General features: G+C 36.9%; 1 protein-coding gene across 1 annotated transcript in view; it reads right to left on the bottom strand.

The window, feature by feature from the left end:
• LOC148416233 (lissencephaly-1 homolog A-like) overlaps positions 1-13262 on the bottom strand; it is a 42011-nt gene that overhangs the window by 12458 nt on the left and 16291 nt on the right. Inside the window, exons 3-4 of the mRNA XM_088427413.1 lie at positions 3480-3564; positions 233-307 (exon numbers count right to left, since the gene is read on the bottom strand). Of these exons, the coding sequence (XP_088283539.1) occupies positions 233-307; positions 3480-3564 (160 nt within the window). The remainder of the gene's footprint in view (positions 1-232; positions 308-3479; positions 3565-13262) is intronic.

The following is a 13262-nucleotide window of genomic DNA, read 5'->3' as shown; positions in this document are numbered from 1 at the left end:
TTTGTTGTCAATTGTTGTTTTTCTTTTCTTTTATTATTGTTGCCCGGTGTGTAAATGATGTACCCCACTGTCAGCGAAAATGAATTTCCCTACGAGTACAAATAAATAAATCTACATCTTAACATTAAAAGTACAGTGGATCCACAGGGGAAGTCACAAACTATTCACAAGACTGCTATCCCCACAAGCCTCCTTCAAAAGTGGCAAAAAAAAAAAAAAAAAACCCACAAACCTTCTTTTGTAATCTGATGACTGAAGTCCATTTTTTTTCCAAAAGGCCAGCATACTTCTTGTCCAATTCTTCATTCTGTTAGCAAGGACGCAGGGGGGGAGGGGGTGTTGGTTAGAAATAGGTAAACAGTTGAAGAGTCAGCAGAATGAAAAAAGCTAGTGTGAACGGTCCAGCCGAAATGGCAAGGAGAAAATTATACACACTTGGGGCTCTGATGCATCTACGCAACAGTACAATACATTATTACCTTATTGTCATGACCGATGGCAATATATATATATATATATATATATATATATATATATATATATATATATATATATATATATATATATATATATATATATTTATTTTATAGTTTAAATATGAATTGTGCTTAGAAGCATATTACTTTCCTCTCTCAAAACTCTAAGATTCTAACACAAATCTCTACCCAGAAATTTAGGTCTAAGAGACGAAGTGACGTCCTACAGTAGCAATGTTGCCTTTGTTGCACCATTGTAGTTAACCCCTGACTCTGAACTAGTCCTGGGCAGTATGGCGCTATAAATCGCCATGACAATAGAAAAATATTGCATGTGCCATTTCTTTCTATCCTCTCTATCATCATTTGCACTTGCATTTACTTTCAAATAAAAACTTCAACACAGTACGCAGTGTTAAAAGAACTGCAGTATTGTTTTTGCAATTACTTTTTTTCTAAGGGAGACGCAAAAGTAAGAACCTTATTTTGCATAGAAATTAAGGTCACCACAAAATTTACATGCAGTTTAATTTTACTGAATCTTACTTGTTGTTGTTCGCGACATCTTGCTTAGTTTTGTGACATTACACTGCTTTACGTCAACTCACTTTCACATGTGTTCGGGGAGGGAGAAAGAAGAAGGGGAAAAAAAAGAAGTGACTCAAATGGAAGACATTGCACCCAAGAGGTTTTGCAATTAGCTTTGGCTGGCTACTATTGCCTGTTAGCATGTCACGGTTTTGCTCGTAAGTCAGTAATCACAACCTCCATGAATGCGAATAAGCTACACTTCTTAAAAGCAACATTACCCGAAATGATGGAGTAATTAATAGAGGTAAAGACAGGAAAGCCATGCTAATTGTTAAGCTAATCTAATGTTATCCTGAAAGACCAGAATAAATTTGCACTTGGGTCACTGAGTACACTTCACAGAGATCTCAGTGGACCCACGTTGAAGCTGCGCATTTAACTGTAAAATAGCAAGCAATTGAGTAAGTGCCTGATAGGAGAGCAAATCATGTAAAATAATGCTACACACAAAGATTAACAGGAAATGATTGTTCAGGCATCCTGTACATCATCTGTGAGGAATGACCATGAAGATAAAAGTATGTAATATTGAAGATAAGCGATTTAGAAAATGGATGGTTGTAGTCCAGTGAATGTATTAGTCATGTGATTTGTTTTCATAGTATAGTTCTTCTCGCAACCATCTACTTGTACATTGGTAAAAAACAGTAATAGAAAGATGGTTCAAGTAAGTCATTACTGGTAAACAAAGACAACTCAAAGTAAGTCATTACACCACGACATGCTGTCGGGAACAACTTCAAAATAAAAGCATACTAAGGAATTCATGTACATATATTACTTAGTCTGGCAAAATGTATTTTGAAGTTGGCCCCCTCACTGTGTTTTAGTGTCATGCTAAACATTAACAAGCGTAGCATTTTTCTGTGTACTCGATTGTACTTCTGGTCAAAAAAATCAAAATGAAATCAATCTTGTGGTGTTCTAATCCCATAGGATATTGAAAGGAGATAAATATCATCTCATCCCCAGTGAATAACCCAGTCAAAATGTAAAAAAACAGGTTTTTGTAAACAAATGTTCCTATCGATCACTACCAATATTATGTATGGGATCAATGAGGTAAAATACTTATGGGCAAAAAAACTAGTACCATTTCACTTTGGCCATTTCAGTCAGTTGTCGTTGCTGAGTTCCATTAGCAAAGCTATAAATAACTCCGTTTAGGTGATTTTCTTGGTTTGAATAGATTTTTTAACATTGCTGTATTAATAAAGTTATTAAAATGTACAATTGTGTTGTTTACCCATTTTTTAATCGTATATTCTCTCTCTCTCTCTCTCTCTCTCTCTCTCTCTCTCTCTCTCTCTCTCTCTCTCTCTCTCTCTCTCTCTCTCTCTCACACACACTCTCACACTCACATCATTGAAAGCATTAACAATGATGTCTCCACTACTTCAGGGTTCCAGCTTTTGTTTAAAGGCAAGGTTGAGGGCTTAGCTGTGAAATTGGACAATAGCGCAATCATCACCCTCACACCATTTGCTTAACTGTCAATGAGAGTGTTTAATGCTTTCATAGACTAAAAGCCTCAAAAACACTGTGCTCTGTTGGAAGAACAAACAACATTTCTGAAAGAAGGCTCAATGTTTTGTTTTGTTTTTTAGTGCATAATGTTTTTAACAAGCCTGCTATCATCCGCCATCTGCCTGGAAGCTATCCAAAATATGACACAAGATACACAAGTGCTAGACTATACTGCAGCCTCCCAACCTTTTAGGAGTGGGGATTATGCATCTAAATATCTAAGCATTTGTGAACAGTGGCATGTTATTTCTTCTGTCAAACGACTATGGAGTATCTTGTCACGGATTAGTTAAAATTATTTTACAAACGGACAAGTCAAACCGCAAAGGCAGCCCCAAGGGCATTCACAAAAACATTCAATTAAGTCAGAGGTAAACCGCATTTAACACACAGGTAAATTTTAACTGATACATGGAATTCATTCAAGGAGATTTTCTCCTGAAACCAAATTGGCTTGCAAAGCTTTGTTTTGGGCAGATCTATAAAAACCAAAGAATGCATGGTTCTCCATGCGCCATTCATCCATTATTCAACTCTCTGGAACTCAGAAAATGTCTGTTAGAAGAATGAAAACAGGCTCCAAAGAGTAGAGGGTAACGTGAAATGTGAAAGTAAGGTGAAATCAGAGAATGCAATAAGACAGCAAGGGGGAAGGGGAAAAAAACCTGTGATGACTTTCAGACTACAGAAGGAATGACTACATTTTTAAGTACAGTATTCGAATCAGGCCAGGGTAACTGGTGACCCACCCATGGAGTAGCCCTTGATTAAATTTTGAAATTAAAATCAAATTGGCTGAGCTGTTTAAAACTATAATAAGATACGGTACAGAGCCAATCGTTCATGTCATTGAATAATCGGTGAACTAACAACAAGTCTACTTACCATATCTAATTCTGCCTCCTTCTTGAAAGTAGAATACGCTCCTTCATATCCATTGGAACGCAGATAATCAGCTATGGCTCGATTTCTGTAACATATAAAAGAGGATCATTAATTAATGACAAAAACCAGGATGAAAGACCAAATGAAAGTCAATTAAATTTCAAACTGAATTTTTACTAAATATTATATATATATATATATATATATATATATATATATATATATATCCCCCCGAAAATTAATCTCCATATTCTGTTCTTTTCGTGTCATATTATATCCATTTGGTTACGCTCCTTCCAGTGTTATAGTTTCGAGTTGGAGTTTTAAGCCAATTAGAATTCAGCTAACCTGTGTCGCCAGGTTGTATGTAATCTGCCTGCTCCTAGTTGCGGGTTCTGCGCAAGCGCAGATGGATATGTGAACGGCCCATATACTTTAACTAGACAGCTCTAATAGCCAATCGAGTCATAAGATCGCCATCAAGAGGCCTCGCGCTTAGGGTGACGTAAGTGGATGCTCACTGCAGGAAGGCAGTGTAACGCTCAACAACCAAGCTACGCAGTGTTGGCTTCAGCTGATTGCATTAAAGACGTAGCGTAGCTATAAGCTTAACTTTATGATACAAACAAATGTGACTGGTAATGCTGCCAATATGCTCAGAGATGAACCAACTGGCACACGTTTCATGCTTTTCCCCTACTATCAATTTAGCTGCTCACTTGAAAAAGTTCATTTTCATATGTTTATCATAAATGTACAGAGAAATATCAATATTTTTCATTTGTGCAACAATTTTTCACATATTTTGGTAGTGCAATTTTCGATAAAATAACCATGTATTTTGTTCCACTTTTTTTTTATTTTTGTTTCATCTTAAATTTACACTATAAAAGCTATATCATTTGGTTAGCTTAAAAAAAAAAAAGTTCTCCACAATCTATTTTTGTGGAAAATCGCATACTCTTTAAAAATCAAAACTTAATTAAAAAAAAAAAAAAAGTCTGCCTTTGTTATTCTGACTTGAAATGATGGCCAACATAATATTATTATTATTTGCACTTCTATAGATTGAAGCAGAAATAGAGTTTAAATTACCGCTAATTGAAATGAATCGTGTTGAATTAAAAAAAAAATAAAAAAAACATTGAGGATCGAAAACGTATTCTGAATCGAATCAGAGACCCTAAAATTGGAATCAAATCGAGTGACAGCCAAAGATTCCCACCTCTAGTGTATATCTCTGTGTGTGTGTGCGTAAGTACACTCCCTCTTTTACGAACTTTTCGACTTACGAGCGTGGACCGCGGCATATTTTGTCCCCCTCTTACGCACACACCTTTCGTCTTAAGAAACAATGCGACATGCCCGTCAATGTGTTCGTACAATTATTTTCGCTTTGCTGCATTAACGAAATCAAATGTTCACGATTGTCACGGTTACGCTGAAAGCCATTGCTCTTACAATGTCACAGTCACTGTCTCAGTCACGGTGTCAGTCACGGACGGAGTCAATCATGGAGATGCCGATATGATATTGGTCGATTAAGGTCTCTCACTCACGGAGATGCGGATATGCTATTGGCCGGCGTCACGTCAATCACAGAAATGCTGATATGATATTGGCTGAACGCCTTTATCTAGCTTGATGGCACAGCTGGTCGGGATGGAAGGAAGGAGAGAAAATGAGTCAAAAACGGAAGGAAGGTATGTTGTGAAGACTTTGCAAACTTTATCTGTTAGACATGGCTTCTAAAATTGCAAGTGGCGGTAAAGGAAGAAGTAAGAGGATGATGACAATAGAAACCAAGCAGGAGAATACGATAAAAAAATACGAAGGAGGCGCACGCATAGTTAACCTTGCTCGTGAGTATGGCCGTAACCGCTCAGCAATCTTCTAAGGGCAAGACGTTGCTTGCCGGGGGACGGACCTCGGTCGACGACAAAATGGAGAGGCTTCTTCTATTATGGATTAAAGAGAAGGAAATCGCCGGTGATATGTTCTAGTTTGAGAAAAGTTCTTGTTTAAGAAAATAAATCAATAAATTCTGCGGGTCGGTCTCTGCTCCCCTCCGCCTCCACCCAGCTGAAGTCACATTGCCCCAAAGGTAAATGTCATTTTTCCTTTGTATATTTATGTTATTTAATTTAACTGTACAGTAGATTATGTTACTAATTTTTAATATGTGTATAAAGTCGTGATGTTTTCACCTAAGGTTTTTGCATGCGTTGCACGCATTCACTAATTAACATAGGTTTGGATTGCCTGTCATACAAGCAATTTGAGTTACGAGCGTAGCCGCTCAACGGATTAAGTTCGTAACACGGGGGTCCACTGTATTTGTAAAAAAATTATGGAATTGTAGTCAATTCTAGTAATGATACAATTCCATACCTTGTCTACTCCTTTAGCATTTTTTACAGCAAACTGTTGTTTGATGAATGGTAGCAAAGAGTCAGGGTTTAACATGTGGCAGTGTTATGCGCTCAACTAATTGCAATCTCCACTGTATAAATGCAAACAGGGTTCGATGTTTTTGGGTAGAAGCCCAATGTAGGCCTGTCAGAACTGGCAGGACTGGCCCTGTATATATCTAGCGTTGGGTCAGTGCCTAATATGTCACAGTTTGGCGGATGTCTTATTTTTTTATTTTATAGACACTTATTGTTAAGTATTATCATAAAGAGGTTGATGATGGTTATTATGGATACTTAATGAAATTTAGGATTGCAGGCGTAGGCCCATACCCAAATGCAGAAAGTATATAGTGCACACTGTGCATTGAATGAAGGTGATTGAATGTGCACAGCGGTGTATAAAAAAAAGCAAATTTGAGTAACCAATTTAAGTAAATAAAACTGTAGAGATTGTGCATGTACAATTTAAGAACAGTTTCACTGCAAGTTTCTCACTGTGTTGTCTCAGTGGATACTGGGTGGTACCCATGGAAGGATGTGAAGATGCAGTAAAAGGTGACCACGAAGAATTAAGACACTAAAATTATATTTAAAATCATAATATAGCGTACAGATGAGCTGTATCCCATGATTGGAAAGCAAGCTTAGAAGGTAGCAACTAATGCTACCAGAGCTCTTTCTATAACCAATGAGTGATCATTATATCCCATTTTGAAAATAGATACAGTAGTGCTTCAGTTGCATTTCAGTTCAGCAACACTGCCTACGTTGCCATCAAGCAGTGCATGTGAACTGACAGAAATGATAGTAACTTCGATGTGGAATAATGAACAATAGTTTAGGTTTAATAAAAAGTGCCGTAATTTGCGGTTGAACAAGACAATGTAAAAACAGGGTTAGAGTCCTCAGACTCCATGTTAGCACTGAGTATGTGTTATTGCAGTACATTGGGTAGGTGGTGCTGTAAAGTGAGGGTCTTTTTGGGGAAAAAAAATAAAACTACCCTCAAAACACAGAAGCCGCAAAAAGTAAAGCGCAAAGTGGTGAGAGATCACTGTATAATAGGTCTGCACAATTAATTGAATTTTAATCGCAATCACAATATTGGCTGCCACACTTAATTAAGATGATTCTCTGTGATATTAATATTTCAAAGGCTGGCAACATGTCAAATCAATCACTTTGTCATCCTACCACCAGGGGGCAAACACAAGGTTAAGACTTCATTAACTTGAAGAAATAGCATGCGAGCAAATCCTGCAGCAGCTAGAAGGGCGGTAAGCAAGGTCTGGTGTATGCGAGCTCCATGCAGCTCTACGCATCAAATGACGTCTTTTTGGCAACCAAGCCTCTGCTTTTCAATCACCTTAATACCTGTATTATTTACCAGTGTGAAATGGCAGTGAGTTTCTCACCTGATTCCTTCTATATACCATGCTAGCTGTCATTTGAGACCCATTTTGAAAAATCAGATTAGTAAGAAATATGAATAAATTTGGTTTGAACAGACCGAAAAAGACATTTAGACTGCTAATTGATCTACTTAGAAGTAAATAATGTGCTTGTTTTTAGGTAGGATTATTTTTTTTTTAATTGGTTTGCACTCAGCAAGTAAGTTACCCGTTTTGCCCTGTGTGCCAAATTTTTGCCATGTCTTGCATTATTTACTTCATTTATTTTAGCTTATTATTACTATTTGTAAGTATCAAGCCTTGAAGCCTTGTTTATATACAGCTTGTTAAAAAATAAATAAGTCATGTTTGACCGAACATGATGAATAATAGTGATTTCAATATTGACCAAAAATGATTGTGATTATTATTTTGGTCATAGTTGTGCAGCCCTACTGTATAATAATCTGTATAATAATGTTATGTCAATCTTTAAAAAACTGGCCAGACCTAAATGAAAGATAATCCAGATTAAACAATACCATTTGAGACAGAAATAATAGATGCAACAAATTATACTGTAATTAAATTAGTACATTGTAATTAGTTACTTTACAGCACGAAGTAAATACAGCTAATAAGGAACTGATGCTCCAGAAAACATTCCTTTAACCCAACAAAATAAACAGTCACGCTTGTATAAACAAAGTGTATATTTTTATCCCTCAAAACATTCATACAAAATATTGGGGAAAAGATTTATGACATTTATGTTTGACATAACAGCTTATTATCAATGTTGCATAAAATGGCAGATATCGGCCGATCACGATCAAGCTGATAAGATCTGTGTAGAATACAATGGCTCACATCATAAGGATTTCATAGAGCCTGCGATATTTCGTTTTTTTAAAAAAATTCCCCCCATACAGCTACTTACTGTCTTTACGTATATTCCTATTGCATTAACACAGGCTAGCGATTGACAAACGTACACATTCAGAAGCTCAGGCTGCCACCATAATAGGAGAACCCTGATATATGCAATGCTTCAGTAATTCTCTTCATTAATCTACCTTGCAAGATAAATTATTTGGTCCTGGCAATCACAGTCGGATGGGGTACAGAAATCTACAGAGAGCACGTTATAATAGTCTGGGAGAGGGCCGTGGGCATATTCTTTGTTCAGTGAGGAAAATCTGAAAAAATAAATAAATAAGGCGACCATCAGCTCACGGGTGCCCGCCAGGTCTTTAAGGAAGTAACATGTTTGTGTTCTTCAGCTATTTTTGGAACACGCTTGGGGCAGTGAGTCCCCTGACCCTGTAAAGAGGCACAAATGTGCTTTTCATTGGTTGTGCATAAAAAAAAATAAAGAATATTGTCAGTGACCAAATAGCACAGCTGCCACTGTCAAATTAGCACGACATTAACGTCAAACATTAAACAAAAAACATTCTAAATATTGATCCACAACTCACGCTATTGAACCTACAACACAAAGTGGAAAAAAACATTTCTAGGTTTGATCTTCAATGATAAGAGGGTGCTTCCTTTACACTTGTGAACAAGCATAGGATTGTTCTTGTGAATTTTGAAAACTGTTATTTTCAGACATTTAAGGAGGTTAAAGTTTATACTAGCTAGCTAGCTAGATAGCTGGATAGCTAGGGCGAGCAGCTCTTTGGCCTGTATATTATTTTCAGCAGCTACCTGACTGGCTGACCGGCCACTCGCATCGACTTGCCCCAGCAATGATCATTTGCCGATACAGCCAAGGTTAGCATGATTACATTGTCTTCTTACTAAAATATTACTCTGGGAAGGCCACAGCTTATCTGAGCCGGACGAAACACATGCCGGCTTGTGACCGACAAGAAGTGCAGCTTCATAGTGGGGCGGGGTGCCCTCACTGCAGTGGCCCCTTGAGTCAGTACATCTCTGCGCAGCGACGACCAAGACGCCATGCTGCGGACTAGGAGCATGTTTCTCCTTCAAGCCCAATGTAGCCCATGTGTGGTCACCAACGGATGAGTTAAGAGTGCAGCGACCGTTGCACCTCTTGGAGCTGATGTGACACAAGCAGTCACAGATTACATTTCTGCCGTGCCCGCCTGAGATTGTCTTTGCAAAGACAATGTTTTTTTTTTTTTAATTTTGCAAATGTGTGGTCTCGCTCTTGTGGGATTTGTGTCTCGTCCAATTAGTGAACAATATCTACAAATCCATTTTTTTTTAAAGAACATCAACTACATTTTAACCTTTTGGCTGCTTGGAAATTAAATTTAAACCTAGAGGGTGAATATCATATATCAAATATACATTGTGTGGTTTTCTTTTTTTAAACATTTACCTGCTGATAAGTGGGCATTGTACTGAATTCGTTTTATTACCATATTTTCCCAAATATAACAATGCACCCGTGTATAATACACAGCCTTAACTTTGATGTCAAATTCTATTATTTTCTGTTACCATGTATAAGACGCACAAACACTTTGGCAACAATGTAAAAACTATAGCAAAACAGAATCAATCTCATCTTTTATAATCTCTTCATATTTTCTTGTGTTCATATCCGTGTTATACATTTGTTCCGCGTTAAGCATGTTTCAGATTTCCCACAATAAGAGGTCAGTGAACGCCTTGCCACTGTAATGTCGAATGCGCTCGAAGCTGTTGTTTTTCCTTTTGCTCGAAACACGATGAGTTCATTTTACGATAAATAATAGTTAATAACAGTTAATAAATATTGCACAAAGAGCACCTGTCGCTTTGTAACTTAAAAAGTACATTGTGGGAGATTTAGTGGCGCTTAATGGTGAGCTAGGGTAATGCAGCGATTTTGAAGCACACGCACTGCATAAATGTCAATGATACATGTCAAAAGTAGTTATTTACACCAGCCTTCCACGGACACAAGCAAAGAGGCCATAGCCAGCAATGGGAAGCCGATCTCCAACAAAGATGGACAGGGCCGCCGGTGAATGACGTCAGACAAGCGCTGCAAAGTAAAGGCGGAAAATCCCACACTTTCCACACTCTTTCTAAATGTAAGCACAAATGCACTTTCACCAGTCAAGTAGAATGCTGGACAGCTACAGATTCTGTAGTACAGTAATCCAGGTACTAGGTAACTTCTTGTTGTATCACGATGTCTTTGTTGTTGTTTTCTTTTGTTTCGTGGGTAACTTCAAATGCGCTAATAACTATAGACATCCAAACTCCGTTATCCTCCTCCTCTTTACTTATTATACTATTACTTATTGTACATATTCCTTCTCCTTCTTTTTGGGTTTACAATTGGCATGCAAAGCTTGTGTTCCTTATTCTGTTTTATTTTGCTATTGGCATACAAACCAGAAACTAGCTAAGATACACACAAGATGCAAACTAATATCCAAAATGCGATTTAAATTACGCTCGCTAAGTTTTCCTCCGCTTTTCAGTAGCTAGAAGAAATATGAAAGCCTCCATCTGAGCGGCACTCCCCATGTAATATAATTAGCGATTACGAGACCTATTAGATTATATATTATATATTATAATAGTTAGGCATACACCGTTAGTACTCACACTCTAGCATTCAACAAATACATTACCACTTATTTGTTTGGTAGCCAATTTTGTTTTTCTACTTGATTCTCAAACATGCACAGATTCGTAGCGCAATTGACTTATAATGATACTTGAAACTGGTAAGCGATGCTGCTAGGAATATTTGCAGAACCAGTCGTGCATAAACACGCACTGAAAAAAAAGTACAAAACTAGGCTCTTTGTGTTGTTAGCTTAAATTATGGTTGTGCAGAATAGCATTAATGCTACTTCTATTACTGTCCACCGCTGCACCTCATTAATTAACGAGATAGAGATGTGTGTGTCTATGAACAGATGGTACATATTGTGAACCGAACATTTGATACAATGAGGCCAACTTCAAAACAAACACGCAAAATAATACATGGATAGCAGTGGCATAGCTTTTTCTTTTTAAGTTAGCCACTCTGCAAACAAAGCTTCAAAGGCACTCTTAAATCTTTGAAAATCTGTTATTATTGGCATCACACTGAACTACCGACAAACACACCGCCATTAAAAAAAAAAAATGATATTCAAATTCTGATTAAAGACACGCAAAAAGGCTAATCAGTTACACAGTCATTGTGCCCATTTCTCCAGCATTAGAGCCAGTCGCTAATGTGGAGCATTCAAATGCAGTCAGACATTTTAAACTCATGACAGAAAAAAAGTCAATTAATGTCTTAAAACAGGGGTTGGCAACCCATAACAAAAAATCAAAATCAAATTATCAAAATAAAAGTGAAACCCTTATGATGAAGGCAAAACTGAAGACTTTATAATGCAGACAACACATAAGTGTCTACGATAGCTGTATTAACGTACTATCAAAATGACAAAACCGGCTACCATAATGAGCATTAATGATTGTTTATTTTCCCTGCATGTTTACCGGAGAGAATGACACATCACGTGACTACTCTGCTGTACAATGGTTCTTAAAGTTTAACTTCCCTCACAGTAATATTGTACAGTATTATGTTTCATTGCTTTGATATTATAGAAATACAATAAAGAATTGAAAATAATAAAAACAAAGAGCACCATTCTCAGACCGAAACAAAAAAAACCCAAAACAATAATATTCCTGTGCCATTCCAAATATATATAGACAGAAATCAGCAACCCCTTTTTAAAAACAGCCAATATTTGTAACTAAAAATGGGAGGCTATGACAATATTGTGCTCTTACATATTTATTATGACTTCTGTTTTCTCACATTAATGGACAGCTTGTCAACATCAATCAAGTAGGATGTTTCTGTTATTTGACAATTTCTCATTACAAAGCAAAGATGCAGGCAATCCTTCGGCATTGGCAATGAAATTAAATGATTGAATTCTCTTTTCTCCTCACTTTTCTTTTTCCCTTTGGGCTCCATGGCCCATATCAAACAAGGAACATATAACACTAATCCGTGTCTGTTTGGAGTTACGGGGTAAGTTTTGGAATACCGCTTTTTACCGCGTTTTCCCTCTAGCAGCGTCCGAAAATGAAAAAAAATTGTTTGGTGTCCTGTAATAGCGGCAGACGGCATTTGGGATGCCATTTTTTTTTTTTTTTACACCTGACTGTGGAATGCCGTTCCAAACGCCGTTTCGATATAAATATCGGCCACGGCTAGGAATTTAGAGTGGCGTTAGAAACGCTGTCTCGTATGCCGCTATGCGAAAAAAGTAACGTTTTAAGATCTCACCTGCTTGCCCTATACCCCGAGCTGAAAGGAACATGCGTCGCAGGCTGTGATACCTATCTTTGTTGACAGATTGGTTGAAATGTAATTTTTATTCTACTCATTTTTACAGCATTAAAAAAAAAACTTTTAGGAATGTTTGTGGCATGTTTGTAAACCATATTGAAACAAAAAATTTATCACGAGCCAACATTTTCCAATTCTCAACCATTTTTGAAAAAGCTTTAGGGAAGCCATGTAGGAAGCGCTAAAGTGCCTCATGTGGCTCCTGGGCCATGAGTTGCAGAACCTGCATTAAATATTAAAAACTGCAAATATCTAAGTCATGTGGAGTTTCCATTAAAAAAAAAAAATCATTGGGGGTTATATTAATTTTATGTTTTAAATAAAATTTAAAAAAAGATCTAGAGTCACTTATGTTTATCATACCTAATCAAATAACTAGGTTTCAGCCTTACATCTTGGTGGTTGGTATATCAATGAATCAAATAAAGAACAAACCTGCCACAAAGGCAGGTTTGTTCTTTATTTGAATACAACATAACATTTACCGCAATAAAATGGAGAATGTTTAGATTAGTCCCTTATAAAGATGCAAAACAAAATTTAAAAATAAGATTCAGAGCCATAGGAAGCATTTATATTTTATTTTCATAGGTCATCTGAGCTTTAAATGGTTTCTACATGAATACTGCAATGTGCA

The sequence above is a fragment of the Hippichthys cyanospilos genome, chromosome 11 (genome assembly GCF_059441005.1).
Source record: "Hippichthys cyanospilos isolate Australia breed blue-spotted pipefish chromosome 11, RoL_Hcya_1.0, whole genome shotgun sequence".
Classification (NCBI taxonomy): Eukaryota; Metazoa; Chordata; class Actinopteri; order Syngnathiformes; family Syngnathidae; genus Hippichthys; species Hippichthys cyanospilos.
This window is presented reverse-complemented; position numbering and strand designations above follow the sequence as displayed.